This window comes from Cavia porcellus, unplaced genomic scaffold (genome assembly GCF_034190915.1).
Source record: "Cavia porcellus strain 051 isolate PalLab524CR breed Dunkin Hartley unplaced genomic scaffold, mCavPor4.1 scaffold_1, whole genome shotgun sequence".
Taxonomy (NCBI): Eukaryota; Metazoa; Chordata; class Mammalia; order Rodentia; family Caviidae; genus Cavia; species Cavia porcellus.
This window is the reverse complement of record NW_026947484.1, coordinates 90,554,052-90,574,621: the sequence shown is the minus strand read 5'-3', so window position 1 is coordinate 90,574,621 and position 20,570 is coordinate 90,554,052. Positions and strand designations below refer to the sequence as shown.

General features: G+C 35.3%; 1 protein-coding gene across 14 annotated transcripts in view; it reads right to left on the bottom strand.

Moving 5' to 3' along the window:
• Positions 1-20,570, bottom strand: part of Ccdc171 (coiled-coil domain containing 171) — a 454,917-nt gene that overhangs the window by 283,756 nt on the left and 150,591 nt on the right. For 11 of the 14 annotated variants that reach the window (XM_063251434.1, XM_063251464.1, XM_063251460.1 and 8 more), the window contains 3 exons: positions 4,361-4,467; positions 2,603-2,692; positions 1,353-1,553 (listed from right to left, as the gene is read on the bottom strand). In XM_063251434.1, coding sequence (XP_063107504.1) covers positions 1,353-1,553; positions 2,603-2,692; positions 4,361-4,467 — 398 coding nt within the window. Of the gene's footprint in view, positions 1-1,352; positions 1,554-2,601; positions 2,693-4,360; positions 4,468-20,570 lie in introns of those variants that run through there. The other 3 variants (XR_010048327.1, XR_010048331.1, XR_010048328.1) reach the window with 3 other exon arrangements.

Below are 20,570 nucleotides of genomic sequence, written 5' to 3'. Positions count from 1 at the left end.
TTCTGCTGCCTCAGCCTCCCAGAACGCTGGGATTATAGGCATGTGCCACCATTCCCTGGCAATTTTGCATTTTTAACTGGGTCAAAATGCACAAAATTTATATTAAGTATAACTATCAAAATATGGTATTCAGATACTAAAATCTGCCTTCTTAATATTCTTGTTCATTCTCAAGGAAGCTCATCTTTGAAGATAATTTCTGGTGTTGCTATTATGTCCTTTTTGCTTGGGCTGTGATAAACCAAGAATGATAATCACCCATTTGGCATGAAAAGAAACTCACAAGATCCAAAATCAATTCACACATGTTGGACTCAACTACAATGCAGTAGACATGCTGACTTTACAATAGTCAGGCTTCTAGTTTCCTTTACTTTAATCACTATCTGATGTGTAGAGCAATTCCAACAACTTCTTGTGGACACAATTTAAATCCCAGACTGTAAGAAGAGTAGAAAAAATGTTTGTTTCCTTTTTATTCCCTTAGCATTTGCATTCAGACTTGCTAAAATAATGAACTCAATATGCAGATAGTTTTGGATAAATTGGTTTCACTAGCCACACTAGCTAGTGTGTGGCTACTCCTGTGTAAAAAGTATAACAATTTTGGGGCTGGAGATTTAGCTCAGCATAAGCGCCTTGCCTTACAAGCATGTGGTTATGAGTTCAAACCCCGGTACCAATAAAAAAAAAAAAAAAGAAGAAGAATACCATCCAAAAAATATAACAATTTCAATCACACAAGTTCATACAGAATATGAAAATTTTGTCATAATACTTTAACAAGCCATTAATAAATAAAAATGGATAGATAACTATTCAGGATACCCAAATGAAGTTTTGATTTCACAGAACTTTTATTTTTCTAGAATTTTTTTTACTATCCCTATAAAGACCAGAGACAGTCTACAAAAGTAGGTATTACTCCTGTTTTACAAATAAAGAAACTGAAATATAGAGACTAAGTAGAATATCTTGTCCAGATCTATTTGATTACAAAAAAAAGAAAATCTACCACACCAACTTATAGAATTATTGAAATGAAAATAAGTTTGTCATTGGGAAACAAGCAAACTTTGAAGAGATCATTAGGAGCATAGCAGCTTGAAATATGATAAAGAATTCATGGCCCAAGGATAGAGAATTAAATTATATTACTTTTCTCACAAAGTAGAATAACACAAAATAATAGAACAGCTCATTTTGCAGCTGTCACTTCAAAATACTCAACTCAAGCAACTTTTTAAAATTAAGTATACTAAAATAGTAAAAATAGTCACTAGATGTAAATAAATGCATAAACCCCAGATCCATGGCAGGTCTTTTTTTACTCTTCCAGTCTCAGGCAATACCTCAGTGTCCTTCTGGAAAACCTGCGAAAGCTTCTGCAGTTCACTTTCATACTGGACTGCTCGTGACTTTTCTTTCTCCCAACAGTGCAGCACATTTTGTAGTTCTACTTTTAAAGAGCCTATTAAAGCCTCTCGGTCTGCACATTTAGTGCGTAAGTGACTTAACTCTTTATGGGCATCAGCCAGTTTATCTTGAAGTTCCTGTCAGAGGCATCAAATAAAAAGATTGTAAGAAAAGTCCTCAGTGGGAAGGCACACTAATGTAAAATAGATAATGAAAACTTTCAAAGCTTTAATACAAAACAATGAAGCATTTGATTTAAAGCTAATCTTTGAAGTATTTTCCTGAAAGAATTTTCCAATTGTGAAAGTTTAGCTCAAAAATTAGGAAAATTGTTATATTTGAACATGTGTACAAAATGTTAACAAAATGCCTTATTCCAAAAAACTCTTTAGCCAGAGATATAGCTCAGTGACACAGTGCGTACCTGGCAAGCGGGAGGTCATGAATTTGGCCCACGGTACCAAAAAAAAAAAAACACTATAAAGGCAATTTTCCTTTCAATTCATTATTTAAAAAGTTTGATAGTTCAATGCATTTTAATAACATTTTTTAAAATATTATCTTTTTACGTTTAAGAACATTTTCTTTCTGATGACATTCCAAATACCAATAAAAATTTCAAGTATGTAGCATAAAGTGCAGCTCACCTATTCCTTAACCTTAACAAATTCTATTGAGCTGCATCCATAACAAACTAAATATGAACCTACACAACAAAATTCCAACAATATTGTGCAACTAAAATTTTGCAAATATGCACTACATAAAAATAGCACAGAAAACTTTTCCTGTACCATAGCCAGCTGTAGTCTCAACACATTACCAGACATAAAGTACTAAAACCAATAGCTCCACCCTAAAATGATGAAAACTGACTCTAAATATAAGTGTGGTTATGTAAAATTTTTTTAATATATATAGGTATGTAAGGCAAGACAATATTCAATCTCAATCTGTTTACAAAGCTGTATTATAATTACATCAGAAAAATCAATTTTTCCTTTAACCAAGATAATTTGTAATCAAGTTTTATTTTTTAACTGAAAAAATGTTACTTTGATCAACAAACTATTAAAAGTGAATATTAACAAACTTTATAAATAGTAACATATATTTTCAGCTATCTCTACAATATTCCCAAAGTATCTTTTTCTTAATAAAAACTGAAAAACTCTAATCATATTACCTTTATATTTTTAGTATGAGATTCAATCTTCATTTTGGTAGAATCAAGTTCATTAGATGCCTTTTCCTTAGCATCACTCATGCTGTTTAGCTGATTAAAAAAAAAAAATAACTTTTTTATATTTCTCAAGGATGGGTAACTCAAAAGCTAACCTTTAAGTGTTTTTATGCAAATGCTTAAAATACACATTTTTCAACAGTAATTAAGAGTCATAACAATTATTCTTTTGGTTAAATATTACATATTCTCTGTCATAAGCTCACATGATTAAAAAGAAAACAAAGCATTCTTAAAATGTCAGCAATATTACTGAATTTTTTCTAGATGTCTAGATAAAAGATTTCACTCTTACTGTAAACAAATATAACTCTATTCTGAAAATCCTACTGGACCAAAATGCCAGAAGCAGTGATGTCTACAAGGAAAGAAAAAAGAACAGAGCCAAAGACTGTTTTTCTGTACATCATGAAGGTATTTACTGGTCTCTCTCCATATGACAACTTCAGGGTTAGTCACATGAAGTCCTACTGGGAAGGCTTGTGGCAGGTCATCAGTTGGTCCTGCACCACGTGTGATTTATTTTCTTTGACAGTTCATTCTTCTTTCTGTCAGACTGCTCTTTTTGCTTTCTTTGCAGCCACCCCCTTGGTCTCCCCACTGCTGTCTCTGGCACTGATTCACAACAAAGCACATTACTAAGCCAAAGCCTGCTGAGTCGACTTTTCAACTGTGCTAAGGATCATGTGACATTCATCCTCCCAAATAACAATTCGCTGTGGGTAATATGTTCCTAGTTACCCTGCAGCTTCCAGACGTGGGCCTCAGAAGAGTTTCATAAACCACTAGGAATACAGGTTCTCTTAACTCAGAAGGAAAGACTTAGCAATACTTTGTTCTTCATAGAAATTTAGTTATTTCAATGGTTATTCTTTTTTTCCTTTTGAACATTTACACAGGGTATCAAGACAACTCACTTTTCCTTCTTTGTTCACCCTACTTAACTAAAATGAGCTTCTACTAATATGTTAACTTAATGGTCTCGTGGATTTTGCAAAAATGAAACTAAAATCTTTGCTTTGTGACATCCTCAGCCAAACAATCTATTTTGTTAACTAATTGTATTTAACATAATTATTTCATATGCTAATTTGAAAAGATATAAGTAGACAAATTCTTTAATTCTTAAAGCATGAATTTGTAAAACATTTTAATACCCAAGAAAATTATCAACTCACAGATTAAACAAATGAGACAGAAGCATGAGCTTTTTCAATCAGCAAACTAAAAGCCTCCATGCTACATCAGAAGAATATTTGTTTCTGAAAACTTCTAACCACTTCACTTCCTTTAGAGATTGAAAATAATTTCTCTCTTCTATTAGGACTTCCACAGTTTATCAAACTAAAATATTGACAAGACTTAAATTTCCACTAGCTATTCCATATCATAAAACACATTAACATTTTAATAAACATGTATTAATTTAGATGACTTGCAGTTTTTTATTAAATTAAGATAAATTAAGAAGTGTCAACATCTATATAATGTTGAAAATAAATGTGTCTGAAGAGTTATAAAAACATAAGTGAATGACTATATTATGCCACACTTACGAAAAAAACAGTGACAGACTATTTTTTATATCTGTGAAGCTGTCAATTCAACATTCCAATCTTTTCGACCTTTGTAACAAGCAAGGAATACATACTGGTACAGGCCGAAGGCTATATGAGTGGAGCCAAACAGTGCAAGTGTTACCTCATTAGATGCATCTTCCAGCTTGCTCTGGTAATCTGTCAAGGTGTGCCTCAAATTCTCAAGGACAACAGAGAAGCTGGGAGGTTTATCCTTGTCTTTCTGAATGCCTAGAGAAAAATATAGCATAAAAATATACTCTTAAAGTCACATAGACACAAAAGACAAGCAAATAACAACAGAGATATTAAAATTAGATATAACAGAAAAGATATTATTAGTAAATATCAAGTAGCATTTTATTCTCCAAGTATGCTGCTATATATCCAAGTATTAATCACTTTGGAGATTAAAGTTCATAATATGCAAAGTTAAAATTTATGGCTACTTTCTACCTGATCACAATCCATATGATAGTAATTTTTTAATCTCTTAAGTAACAGAAATGTTTGTATATACCTCTTATCCAACAATAAAATGAACGCACTGACAATGTTTTGGGAAATTACATAAACCTACTTGTTTCTTGTGTTTCTGATCATTCAGGTCTTTTATAACGTACTATTTTGCTAAAATATATCTTTTGATCCCAAGAGCATATAGTTTTTTATTATGCTTGGAAATATTCTTCAATCTGTGTAATTCTCAAGTTACAATTTGAAATAAACAATAAAAATGCTATAATGCACACAGCCCACATCATGTTTCAATTAAAGTTTTTTAAGACTGATATCTATTGAAAAAATATGAGTATGTCTATGTTATGCCCTTGGTCTAATTTAGTTAGGCCATAAATTAAATTACCTGAGCAAATCAAGGTCACATGGTCAAAAAAATTCCAAATATTAATCCAAAACAATCAAAAGTTGAGTTTCAAACACCACTTCAAATTGATTTTTATTTTAATACTCTTTACTACTTTACTACTCTAACCGTTAGTGTTAAAGAACAAGTATCAAACTTAGTTTGAAAATACACTAAAAATATTCTTTTCTTGATATAATTTCTCCCCATATTTTATAATCTAAATATTTCAATATATAAGAAACAATATATTTTTAACAGAGATTGTTACAAAAAGTATTATAATATGGATTTTATTATTCATTCATTCAATTAATTTACCAAATTCCAAGTATGTACTAATCTGAGGCTTTAGGCATGTGGAAGTGAACTGAATCAGTGTAGCCTCTGTCCATGCACAATATATAATCTAGTAAGAGGGTGACATAGCAAGTAATTAAAATGAGACCACTCATCTGTTTTTCAAGTATCCTAAGACAGTAATTTGTAGGGTACAGGAAAAGAGACAATAATAAAGGAAAGAAAGAAAAATTATCAGTTAATGACAGACTAACTTTATTCATCCTATATTACTCTCAGGAAAATGTTAGTAAATTTATAGTATTTATCACTATATACTTAAACACTACCTTAGATATGAGTACAACAGATTTTTTAAACAGAAGAATAATATTTGACATAAAGACCAAAAGTAATATGGAAATAACACTTATTTTAGCTAGGAAAAAAATACACATCTCTGAGTCATGGAGGAGATAATACTCTTTGTAATTAGTATGAGCTGGAAAGACAAGTCGTTAAAAATTTTATTACAGGTCTTACCAAGTATATTTCTTTAAATTGCTCTCTTGCACCAGATAAAAAAGTAATGTATAATTCTTTTCTTTTGCCACTACACAAGGTAGGCCATGAATAAATCATTCAAGGACACTCAGGAAGTCTGCTAGTTTTTATAAGGGCGAAAACTTCCTCTCAGAAATTCAGAAAAATAAAATCATCTTAATACGTGTGTTGAGGAGTAAGGGGACAAAATGGCCTCTCCTAAATGGCCCATGAACATTTTTATATTCTACATTATATAAAGTTTTCTTGACTGAAATATATATACAATGAAGTTTACTGTACACCTATGTCCTGCTAATACACATTATTAAAAAATACTTACTGGCCAGGGATATGGCTCAGTGGCACAAGCAACTGCCTGGCAAACACAAGGTTGTGAGTGTAATCCCCGGTACCAAAAAAAAACCTTACTGGTCCTTTAACATTACAAAAGGCTAACGAATAGAAATAAAGGGTCTCTCTGAACCAAGAATCTTATTGACTGATTTAATTTAACCTAATGATATTCTAATCAGTGCACACTATGGTCCAGACACAACAATTAAAAGAATCCTATCAGAAAAAGGTTAAAAAAAAAACTCACTAAATAGAGCTTTAGAAAAAGATTTGAATGATAATAGCAATTTACTTTTCAAAAGTCAAATTCCAAATGAAGAACAAGCAGGTCAGGCTGGTATAGTACCTGTAATTACAGTTACTTGGGAAGCTGAGGCAGAAAGATCTCGACTTCTAGGCTAGCAGGCCCAACTTAGCAAGACCTTATCTCAAAACTTAAAAACAAAGGCTAAGGAGACAGCTCAGGGGCTGAATGCTTGCCTAGCATGGGTCCAAACCCTAGCACTAAGAAAAAAATATCAATTCAAAATCTGTTTTTTGTCTCCTCTCCCTGTATTATGTGTCTCTGTACACAAGGAACAGGCTTTGCTTTTACATTACCAATCCCTGCTTCAATCTCTCCCTCTCACTTTAAGAAAAATTCAGCTCTCACTACACTTTGAAAATCTTTCCTTCAATGAGTAGCCTACAAGATGGAGTAGGGTATAAGAAAATGTTCCAGATACCTGCATTTAAATGTTTCCTCTCAGACAATCTCAAAAACTAAGTGTTTTTTATATGGCTCGCTCATCTACCTTTTTTCATGTTAGTATTTTTACTGCAGTAACTTGCAATTCCATAGTGCAATGAATGAGGTGAATCTATCTCCCATACCTTCTCAACCATTCTCTTGCCTATTTCTGCTTCCTGCAAGATCCCAAAAGAAGAAAATTATTTGAAAATAGACATGATTGGCCAGACATGGTGGTGAAATCCCAGCACTCAGGAGGCTGTGGCAGGAGGACTGTCATCAATCTAAGGCTAGCCTAGGCTACACAGTAAGTTGAAGGCAGCCTAGACTATATAGTGGCACCCTGTATTAAAAAAAAAAAAAAAAAAAAAAAAACAGAAAAAGAAAAAGATATATTTGGATAAAACATGACTAGTCACATCCATGCTTGGAATAGAAATTTTTGTTGTTTTATGTTTATTTTTTATCGTATCTTATAAAACAAAAAACAACATTCAACTGGTTTCTTCTTTTCACCTGATATTTACTATATAATATATTGAAAACTATGAAAATTCCTTTTCTCCAGGCCTGGTGGCGCTCTCCTGTAATCCCAGCACTCGGGAGGCTGAGGTAGGTGGATCATTGCAAGTTCGAGATCAGCCTGGACTAAAAAGTTAGCTCAAAGCCAGCCTGAACTGCATAGCAAGACCCTGTCTCAAAAAGACAAAAAAAAAGAAAAAGAAAATTTCTTTTCATTCTAAAAGCTCTAAATATAAACAATTTGCTGACAGTTATACTTTTCATACTCAGACAAATTCTGTACATTAATCACCTTAATCACTGGGGTCATAAGTAAAGATTTCTCTTTTCTTACAAACACTGGTATTTATTCTGGAGTGTTTAAAGAAAAAAATTTTCTTTCAACTATATAGAAAGTATCTATTAAGTCTGCTCATCTGCTACCTATGTCCCTTGGGAGAGCCAGAAAACACTTCCGTTACCAATGCTTGAGAAATATATTGGTGAAAGAAATCAAAGCTTCTCTGAGTTCTATGTGTCTAGAAAGCCCATAACAATAAGACACGGTACTATCAAACTAGGGTCCATTCAATGGGAATAGTGGGACTTTGGATAATACAGGCCAAGTGTTAACATTTAAATGTCAGCAAGAAAGTGGTTACTATCACAAGCATTAGAGTCAATGCAATGCACAAAAAGGTTTGACCCATGAAGAATGCTAGCACTGGTTAACTGATCATGGAATTCCTAGAAGTAAAATTAGATGAGTAGTCTACGTAAGGTTTATCTGATTTCTGTAAATAGAAAAGTCTTTTAGTCTAATTACCAGAAATATGATTTAAATCAACACAAAGGAGATTACCAGTCCACAACCACTTCTCATACCTGAGTGAGTTTGCAGATCCAGGACTCTTTGAACAAAGAAAAAAAGAGTCCCATTAGGAATCCTGACATACTGCCAAAAAGTCATACTATAAATCTTCCTCCTAGCCTTTTCAAGAGAACATACAACCATTTGCCAAAGTGACTATACACTGTAGGAGAGGAATTAACCACACTTCATCAGGGATAACTGGACACTGGATCTGAACAGACACTAATTCAGGGAGACCTAAGATGCTGTGATGGTTAAAATTAATTGTGTCAACGTGACTGCTTAGGATTAGTAAAGCATACTTCTGGGTGTGTCTGGGTTGATCATGGAGATGTAACACTGATGTATGGTCCCACTGGCACTGTCCCCTTCCTCTTTCCCAGCTTCCATGACCTATGCATTAACTCCACCTTGCTAGCCAACTATGGACTGAATTCCCTAAAACTATGAACCAAATTAAACCTCTCCTTTTTCAAGTGCTGGGCATCAGGTATCATGTATCAGCAACAGGAAAGCTGATGAATACACAAAACTGTGCCATAGAATCAGGGTCACTGCTGTGACTATACCTGACCATGGAATAGGTCTATAGGAAGAGTTTGAAGAATCAGGCCAGAAGTGGGTCCCCTGAACCCAGAAAGAATCCGAAGTGAGAACTGAAGCCTATAGGGAGAGCAAAAAAAGAAATTTCAATGAAGAAGAAAGACCTAGTGGGCAGTGCCTTTTCCTTAAATTGGGACTTACTGCACAAGAAGTGTACTTCACACCTGTAAAGACTTGGTGACTGCTAAGAACCCCAGAAACATCCACAGAGAGATCCAACAGTTTAATGGAGTGGATGCCACGGACTGCACTCGTGGTGAGTAAAGCAAATTTGGCTATCCCATGGGAGAGAGGTGATAAGTCTGGGAGCCATCCTAAAGAGAGTCCAACTGAGCTCAGAACTCAAACAACTTCTGGCTCCATCTAGCAGCTCCCACCTGAGTTTAAGCCTGCAGAAAAGGCACACTGACTACTGCAGGCCGAACAGGTTTGGTCCTAGCCTGATGGCCAGAAACCAGCCTGAAATTCAGGAGAAATAAAGGTGCAGCCTCACTGAAATTATGCACTCTCCCACCATAAAGCTACTGCTGGACTTGCTGAGATAAATCATCACAGATATGAACTCTGTCTCAACATGTTATCTACCAGTGACAAACAAGATATTGAAGTGGACCTTTTTTTTCTTCTCTCCCTTTTTTTTTCTCTTCACTGTTTGATCTCATTTTTATGTAAACGTGAGTGTGACTTCTAGTTTTTTGTGATTATTCTTCTGTTCTGTTCTTCCTTTTATTTCTTCCCTCTTTTCCTCCTGTCTGCTGCAACAGTTTCCCAAAGTTTACATGCTCTTCCTTTGTACTCAAACCTTGCTTGCTAATCTTTTCCTCTTCTTCCATTTCTCTATTTTCTCCCTAAACCCTTTTAAATTTTGTCTCCTGAGGGTAAAACTGATATTAAGGACTTATTTTCTAGTTTTAGATTTCATTATATAATCATATATTTACTTCAGTTAAAGGTGGCAAATTAATGGTTACCTCAATTTGGCATTTTCTAGGCTGTTTCACACTGTTATTGCTAATGGTACGACTTTGGCTAAAGTGACATAACTGTTGTAACAGCTGTTCTTCCTGGCATACAAAGACTGAGACTGTCTAAAGGGCATAAAAAATCCTGTGAAACAGTGCCCAAGAACCCAAGGCGGGGCTATGTACGCAGCAACTTACACCCAGGGGGCAATGATATTATACAATACAAAGCCATGTATCTGGCTTTTCTGAAGGGGTAACAGCATAGCAAAAGAATGAGGCTCTAGACTTCTGGGAGAACATGGCAGACAGATAACAGCAACTACCAGAGGCTCTCTGAAAGACTTGGCTCAGAAGCCAGGAATAGTGCGGACTAAGGAGATATAAGCAGATGGAGATATGCTCTGCTGACTCAGGAATGAACTGGGCTGAGAGAAACCAACTTGGAATGCAGTCCTGGTGCTAAAACAGGAACAGAAAAGCCTCGGTGTGGAGGCTGGACCCCGCGCCATTGGAAGCCGCGATTTGGGTTTCCCGCCGCGCAGCGGCTGGCTGCCTCTACATCTGCTCCGCAAGGAGAGAGACGCGCGGAAGCTCTGAGAACGGCAATCTGCGAACGGAGTTGAAAACAGGAAGGGCAGCGAGGCGTGCACTGACTTGTGGTGAGGTGAGTGAGAGAAACTGACACTCTACCACAGTTTGACTACAGCGGAGGACTTTCTGGGCCGGGGCAGTGCTGCGGGAGCAGGGCGCGGTGGTGACTCCAGCCACACATCCCCCTCTCGGGCGGGATTGGTGAAAAGTGCCTGGCCTGTTTGACGCTGCCGGCGGACCTGGTAGGCTGGCCCAACCAAGATCCCAGAGCCTGACGGTGGCTGGGAGGGTCAATGCGTAGACTGCCTGGTCCGTAACTCCCTGGTGCACAGCAGTGGGCGGGAACACCTAGACGGTGCAATTCGATCAGGCTGTGGCTGACTGGGAGAGAAGCTGGGCCTCTTATATAGGCTTGCATATATAAGGAACAGAGAATATGGGAAGAGGCAGCAACAAGAAAGGCTCCTCGGCCCCCAATTCTGAGAAACAGGCAATAGCGGACACCGCACCAATAGACATAAAGCGCCATATAGAGAGCCTCATAGACCAATTCAGGAATGAAGTTATCAACGACCTGAAGCTAGAAGTATGCAGAATAGTTATAGAAATGCTAAGCACCACCCAAGAAAAAACAGATGGTGGAATGGAAGAACAGAAAAAGAGGGGGGAATTGTTTGATGGAGAAAACAGAGAAAGCATAGAATACGTGAAGCAGGTTCAAAGGGACTACCAAGATACTAAGAAGTCTATCCAAGACTGGCATAACAGCTTGAAAGAAACTAAGGACAGACTATCTGAACTGGAGGGCAGACTTGTAATATGGGAGAATGAAATGAAAAACTTCTTAAAAATAACAAAGAAACAAACAGCAATAATACAAAGACAAGAAGATGATAAGCGGATCCATAACTTAAGGATTAAGAACATAAAAGAAGAAGTAGGGACACAAATAAGTGAACTACAAAAGCTAATCACAGAAATAATCCAGGAGAATTTTCCTAATTTAGCAAAAGGTAAAGATACTCAGATGTATGAGGCATACAGGACCCCAGCTACCTACAACCCAAACAGAGCAACACCCAGGCATATAATAATAAAAATTCCAGAAATTCAATACAAGAACAGAATATTAAAAGCTGTCAGAGACAAGAAACAGACCACTTACAAGGGAACACCCATCAAAATTACAGCAGATTTCTCTGCACAAACCATCAAATCACGAAGAGCGTGGGGGGAAATAATTCAAGCTTTGAAAGATAATAATCTCCAGCCAAGATTGAGATATCCTGCACAACTGTCCCTGGAAATTGATGGAAAACAAGGTGCTTCCAGGATAAAGAGGAACTGGGGGAATTTGCAACCACCAGTTCAACTCTACAGAAAGTATTGCAGGATATTCTAAAAAAAGAAAAATACAAAGAATCCAGAAATAGTGGCGGGGAGGCCACAACGAATGGAGCAGAGAACAAAATGAAGAAGACAAACTGACAGCTACTGACAGAAAAAGAGCTCAACAGAAATGAGGCAGAGAAGATTGGATGATAGGAACAGCTATTTTGGAGAAAATGACATCTTAATAGGTAATACTGATTTAGTATCATCTTGTTTTGAAGTCTCATCTAGCTTTTGTCCTTCTGTCTCCAATGGTCTAAATAGGTTGTATCTTATTGGATTTTATTATGTACGATAGTATAAGCAAAAACCTTTTAAAGACAAGGAGATTATACAGAAACCATTGTTCATTTTCTGTTAGTCGATTCTAAATACTCTGTAATGCTGTCATTCTCTTAAATGGTTTTACATTGTTTTGATATACTTAATGCTACAGTATACGAAGTTGTACTCAAGGATTTCAAGGAAAAAGACAATATGGTAACTACTTTTAGGTTAGGATTATCTGGTGGTGAAATACTATTCTGCTTAAATGGTTATGTTTTGATCTGCGCTGTTTCGTTGTTATGTCCTCTTTTATCTCAATCTCCACTCCATTATTTACTTTTTTATCTTTATCCTTTTAATTAAAGGAAAAAAAATAGCAGGATATATTATAGTAACCCACTTTGACTTTCCATTACCTCGATTTAAAGCCCTGTATTACTCTCACCATCTGGTTTTTAACTGATGTTCCCCTATTCTGTTTTGCTGGATAGTATCAGGTTCGAAAGTTTAGGCATCAGCTGTGAAGATAATGAGATTCATTATAACGCCCATTCTTGTTGACTTTTATCTACTTTTGAAGACCTACAATGTCTCCAATGTTTTGGTTTTGTCGGTTTTATTCTTTACTGTTTTGTTCAATTGTATTATAACTAACGATATAGGCAATTCTATTAGAGATAGCAGGAGGCATTATGGTAACCATTGTTGATCACCTTGTATTATGTTTTTACATTATCTATTATGTCCACCCTTTTGACTTGACCGATTCTGTTCTGTTATGTCACATTTGGTTTTACTCTCTTCCAAAAAAGTAATAAGAACCGTGGGAGCAATGAAACCCAAAATGTGTAATAGTCATGGTACAAAAGAGAGGAAAAGAAAGTGCTCTAAACTATATAACTGCATGTATATTTAAGTGTATAAGATAGAAAATGATATCACAGAGTTTTATTGGATCATTGAACAGAACTGTTTGCAGTATCATTGATGGAATGTCCACTTTACAAGCTTTAATTTTGTGACTTGAACAATTATTTCTAAGATGACAATATGTAATCCATTAACTAGTGATTTCCTACTGTTCATTTTTTTTTCTGTAAATCTGTATAACTTGTACCCTTTCTCTGCTTTTTTTTTCTTTTCTCCTTAAATAAAATTTAAAAAAAAAGAATGAGGCTCTAGAAAAAAATCAAATTACAAATAATTTTTCAGATAACTACAGAGATGGCAACCACAATGAAAAACGTGCTTGGTGATTCAAGACCAGATACAGATAACAACAACAACAACAAAAAGACAAGCTTAGGAAAACGATGGCAACCATAAATCAAACAATGGAGAAAAAAAATGGAATACATAAAACAGATTCAAGCAGACATCAAGGAAACTAATAATTTCATTGAAAGTATCTGCAGCAGAATACACTGTGAAGACAGAATCTCAGACATAGAAGACAGGCTTGTGGTTAGTGATCATGAAAGAAATTTTCTTAAAAATAGCAACAGACCATGAGAAATCAATCCACAGCTGCTAGATGATGCAAAGAAGAATAACAAAAAATTGATTGGAATCAATGAAAAAGTGGGAGATACCACAAATATTTTAAAAAACCTTTTCACAGGTATCTTTTTCTAGCAGGAAAAAGAATCTGACATGCAGCTAAGTGAGGCATATAGACTCCAATTAGCCGTGGTCAAAAAAAAAAAAAAAAAAAAAAAAAAAAAAATATATATATATATATATATATATGAAGGCAGATCATAGTCAAGATTCCAGAGAATCAACACAAGAACAGAATATTAAAAGCTATGAGAGAAAAGAAACAAATCATCTATAAAGGGAAGCCCATCAGAATCACAGCTGACTTCTCAACACAAACCCACAGAAATACTGAAACACCCAGGATTTGGAGGCAGATTTATTTATGTAACAGGCACTGATGGGGATCATTCCCCAAATATCAGGACCTGATACCTGGTAGTCAAGGGCTTATAAAGGATTAGAAAGCAGGAAGTACAAGGGCAGAATGGCTCGTCAATTAGGGGTTGGTTTATTATACACTATGTACCATAGTGACCAACTATACATCACAGCGACCATTCATTTCTTAAAGAGACAGAAGCAACCAAACTAGAACAGGAACTATTATGTTGGTAACTAAGAAAATGAACCATACTGGCTGGGAGGGAGAGTGCTTTGTATTACAAAAATCACAATCAACCCTGAGAAATCCAGAAGATTGTCTATACCTACTTCAAGAACTTGTATTCTACTAAGGTGGAAAAAGCAGAAGAAATGGACAGATCCTTAAGTGCACATGAATTACCAACAGTGAATCCAGAAGATATAAAAATCCTAAATAAATAAACATCAATCAATCAGATTGAAAATGCAGTTAAAAACCTACCAACAAGAAAAGCCCAGGCCCTGACAAATTTACTGAACTCTATAAGAAATTTAAAGGCCTAATGCTGCTACTTCCCAAACTCTTTCATGAAGTTGGAAAGGAAGCAATACTCCAAAATTTATTCCTGGAAGTAAGATTTACCCTGATACCAAAACCAGAGAAGGACTCAACTAAGAAAAAGAGGACTACAGGCCAATTTCCCTAATGAACATAAATGTAAAAGTCCTCAATAAGATACAGGCAAACAGAATGCAGCAAATCACCAAGAAGATTACACATCATGACCAAGAAGAATTAATCCCAGGGATATAGGGGTGATTTAATATATGTAAGTTGATAAATGCAAAAATGTAATAAACAGGTAGAACTCTTACAATATACCATAGCAACAGAGCCAAGGACAAAAATCATATGATTATCTCAATAGATGCAGAAAAAGTATTTGATAAAGTCCAACACCCATTCATGATAAAAACTCTACAGAAAATTGGAATAGGTAGCTTTATCTCAATTCGATAAAAGGCATCTATGACAAACCAATAGCCAATACTAAAGGGATAAAATCTGAGAGCTTTCACTCTAAAATCAGGAACAAGACAAGGATGTCCACTGTCATCACTTATTCAATATAGTTCTGGAAACATTAGCCATATAATTAGACAAGAGAAAGAAATAAAAAGAAGATATGAAAGGAAGTTAAATTATCATTATTCACAGATGACATGATACTCTACAAAAACTCCACCAAAAGACTTTTAGGTTTAATTGCCAAATTCAGTAGTATAGCTGGATACAAAGTCAACATTCAAAAATCAGTATAGCCTTCCTGTACATGAATAACAAACTCACTGAGAGAGAAATTAGGAAGACAAAACCTTTCACAATAGCATCCCAAAAAATGAAATACCTAGGAATCATCTAAGAAGTAAAAGATATTTACATTAAAAAGTATAGTACTCTGAAAAGAGAATTTGAATAGAATATCAGAAAATTAAAAGCTATCCCTTGCTCTTGGGTAGGAAGAACCAATATAGTGAAAACAGCCATACTTCCAAAACTGTTATACAGATTCAATGCAATTCTGATCAAAATTCCACCAGCATATGTCATATCATTAGGAAAAACAATCATGAAATTCACATGGACTCTGAAGAGATCTACAATAGCAAAGTCAATCCTGGGCAACAAAGGCAAGCAAGGGGCATCACAATCCCCCAATTGAAATTATACTATAAAGCTACTGTGATAAAACAGTGTGGTACTGGCAAAAAAAAAAAAAAGACTCAAAGGTCAACAGAACAGATTAGAAGTTGCAGAAACAACTCCAGACACACTAAGCCACCTTGTCTTTGACAAAGGTGCCAAACACATTCCCTGGAAAGAAATCTCTTTAATAAATGGTGCTGCAAAAAAAAGGCTCTACACACGCTGAAGATTAAAACTAGACCCATATCTTTCACCATTTACTAAGCTAAAAGCAATCAAAGATCTTAATTTTAAAACAAAAACATCGTATCTTCTGGAAGACAGAGTGGGTAAAACTCTTGAAGACATTGGTATAGGCAAAGACTTTATGAACAAAACCCGGATTGCACAAAATTAACAAAGAGTCAATAACTGGGATCTCACCCTACTGAAAAGCTTTTGCACAGCAAGCAAAAGCATCAACAGAGTAAAGAGATAAGCCACAATGTGGGAGAAAATGTTGGCCAGCTGTTTCTCAGACAAAGGATGCAAACTGTAACAATAATGAGACTCCATCTCACCCCAGAAAGAATGGCTATTATCAAAAAATCAACCAATAACAAAAGCTGGAGGGGCTACTGATGGGAGAATAGACTGGGGTAACTACTGTGGTAATCAGTATGGACAGTCCTCAAAAACCTAAGTCCCAGGGCCAGGAATTTAGCTTAGTGGCATAAGCACCTGCCTTGCCTGGCAAGCATGAGGTCACGAGTTCAATTACTGGTACTAAAAAAAAATTTTTTTAATTAAAAAAAAAAAAACCTTAGGTTCCATTGGACCAGGCTATTTTTCTTGGTGTCTTTCAGGCAAAATCAAAAGCATCATATCACAGCAATATATGCACACTCATGTTTACTGAAGTGTGTAATAGCCAACCTTGGAAACAGCCCAAATGCCCATCAACTGATGAATAAATAAAAATGTGGCATTTGGGTGTTCAATGGAGTACTACTCTGCTATAAAGAAGGATAAGTGGAGACATTTCTAGGTAAATGAATACATCTTGAGCCATACTCTTAAGTGAAACAAATCAGACATGCACGTATAAATACCTCATTGTTTCTCTGGTAAGAAACCGTAAGTACAAGGTCCAAATGTGTAATAGGTATTGTGAAATATGAAGAAAATGTTCAAATGAGGAGGAGAACAAGGCAGAGGGAAAAAGGAAGGAAAGAAGGAAAAAGTAAAAAAAAAAAAAACGAGAAAAGGGGAAAATGAAGACAAAGCTTTTGTAAATGTGGTAAAGAGAGAAAAGGTTTTGTCTCTTCAAGGAGAATTGACAGTAATTTTGAGACATAAAAACACAGTAATACTTGAAAGAAAGCAATAAATGTATGTACAACAAAATAATAGTTTACTACATGAGTTTACAGTTTCATATAATAAAACTGTCAAAAATTTAAAAATAGAAGAAAAGGGGAAAAAAGTAACAAGCTATATCACGTACAAGTTCAAATTCTCTATGATGAATGTGATCATTAAGTATATCTAAAACACACCAATAAAAACTGATTGAGTATATTTGAAAGCACTTAAGTGCTTTGGGAACAAAATAGAACAGGAAAGGGAGAGAGGTAATCAAGCAAAAGACGTAGGAGTATAAAGTGGGTAAACTTCATGGAGAAGGTGAGACTTGACCATAGATTTGAGAAAGATAAGAAAGAAAACTATGAAGACATACTAAATTTTAAAAAAAATTTCCAGATAGAAGAAATGGCTATCACAAAGGCCCATAAGGCAAGACCATTATGCTTGGTGTGTTAAAGAAGTGGTAAGAGGCCAAAATGTCCCAAGACCATAGGAGAACAAGACATCAGGAGAAGTAAGGCCAGCGGGTAATAAATAATAAGGACGGGGCAAACTACAGAGGGCCCTATAAACTACTGCTAGCAATTTGGCTACTAAGTAAAATGCAAGCCATGAAAGTCTAGATCAAAGGAAAAACATACTCTTAACAAGTTTTTTGTTGTGGTTTGGGATTTTTGTTTTTTGGTATTTTGGGAATATTTTTAGTACCGAGATTGAACTCATGACCTCAAGCTTGCTAGGCAGGTGCTTCAGCCACTGAGCTGAATCTCAGGCCCCCTTAACAGGTTTTTCTCATTGTTTTCTTCAAACATTTTCTCACTGCTTTACTCAAGTATGATTAACAAATAAATTGCATGTATTCAGAATGTATGCTGGGATAATACATATATGTATATGTATATATATATATATGTATGTGCATATAGTGAAATGATTATCCAATCAATACATAAATACAAGCAATCAAAAGGAGAAATTAAGGACACTTAAGATCTACTCTCCTGGCAAATTTCAAGTATACAATTAAGTATTATTAACTAGAGTTACAATGCTATAGATTAGATCCCTAGAGTTTATTTAGAACTGAAAGCAACAAGTTTTTAAGTGATCACACTGCTGGTCATCAAGAAAGCAGACTAGAAGGCTGGGAGTACAGCTTCATGGCAGAGCAATTGCCTAATTGGAATAAGGCCCTGGGTTTGATCACCAACATCATTAAATGTAAATTAAAACAAGAAAGCAGACTTTCAAACAAAGATGGAAGGAGAGAGACTTGAAACAAAGATGAGGTATAAACTAGCACACTGATCACAAAGGAGGAGCTCAAACTACATCCCCTAAGTAAACAAAATTCTAAATATTCTGGACTAACTGTAACTTTGCTTGCCTGTTATCTAAAGACAGGTTGATGGAATACACTTATTTTGGGAAGTTTCTTATTGTAGAAGACCACAAAAATCTTAGGACAAATAACAGAACACCTGTCTACTACTGTCAATTCTGAACTGAGATTTAATTTTAAAAAATAATTTTCATTTGTTGCATTTTAAACAGCAAATCCAGAAAAATGAAATTTGTATCTGTTCTTCTAAGTTTCAACTATGGGTTACTTTTTTTGAAGTAGTGGGTATATGCAGGGACAGTATACACTGAATTCATAGGTTATGTAGAACTAACAAAAGGGGTAAAGAACCATTACCTACTTGCCATAACCACAAAGCAGAGCACTGCAGGAAAACCTCTTCCCCAAATAGTCAAATTAGTTTTCTTACAAATTCTCTCATCACAAAACAAGAATGCTTCATTTAAAGCAGACATTCTCTCAAATATATACATACCATGAGATATACACATGATTTATGTATGTTAGACATTTATTCTTGAATTAACTTAGGACAAGTGTTTAACCAGGTTCTTCTATAAGATATTAATAGAATTTATTAGTAATATACTAAGTAACAAGAACTCAACCTGAGCTAGTATAGGCAGAAAGAGTCCATTATAGTGATATAAAGCTACTCATGAAAGCAAGAGTAGGAGAGCTGGAGATTTACTAGCGTGTTTGCAACTCCTTAGGTTCAAATCCCAGCACCATGAAAAGAAAATAAGGAGGGGAAGAAAAATGAAATTAGGTCCTAAGCAGGTATGTAAATCAGCAAGATGACACACTCACACGGTTCATGAGAAGAGAATGTAATAAAGAGACTACAAAAATCTGGACAGTTTAACAATCAGTAAGATGACAAACAGGAATGAGTAAAAAACAAATACTATGGGTAAGCCTGAAATGTCAAGAGAAAGGAATATTGTCTCTACAGTCTAATAAGAGCCATGTCTATAAAAGACCCACCTGACAGAAGCAATAGCTACTGAAAAATAAAGTCACTTCCAGGAATGTGCTGCCACAGATGGAACACAGGAAATAAACACCCTATTTTCTTTCTTCTCCTACCATCTTAATTTCCTGAACCCATCATCCAAACTCAACCAGAAGCCAGAGGTAAAGGAGCATAGATCCATAAATACCAGCCTCACAAGGTCAATACAAAACAGACACCAGAGGAGACTGATTCTGGAACAGTAAGAGTGAGTAACCAGCACAAAAGTAGAAAAGACTCTTCTATAGCAATCCAAAAACCATAACCCAGTGAACAGTCCTTTTCCATGAACATATTCTCTGTAATATTTAGGGTACCCATGTACACAAGAAACTAGGAAGTTTAAAAGGATGGTTACCAAAAGATAATAAAAAGAAAAACTTTAGTAAAAGATAATTATTTTTCATAAGCTTCATACTAACTTGTGAATGGCTTTGCTATCAATTATTTCATTTTAAAATTCTAACACCCTCTATATATTTCAATAATAAAAGAGCATCAATGCAAAAATAAAGTTCTCCTCCAAGGTTCTGAAACACATAATCAAAAGCTAGTTATGAGGGGCTGGGGGTTTAGCTCAGCGGCATAAGCACCTGCCTTGCAAGCAGGCGGTTGTGAGTTCGATCCCCGGTACCGATAAAAATGAAAAAGACAAAAAAAAAAAGCTAGTTATGATGGCCATACCTAGAATCCCAGCTACAAGGAAGTGAGTCAGGAAAATTGCAAGTTCAAGACTAGGCTAGGCAACAAAGCAAAGCTCTTATTGTCAAAATATATAAATAAAAAGTAACTGAAAACTGGGCATGTATATTTTTAATGTCACTTTCATAAACTTTGTGTTTTCCATGATAACAAACCATGAAACACTAGTGCTTTGGGGAAATATTTAAGTAAAAGTCTGAGCATCTATTAGATAGATGGCAGTTTGTAATATAGCAAATATGGGAGATTTCCTTCTGTCTTGTTTTTGAAATCCAATACTGTTCTGTTTTATTTTGTTCTAATTTATTGTTTTATTTTATTCAATGC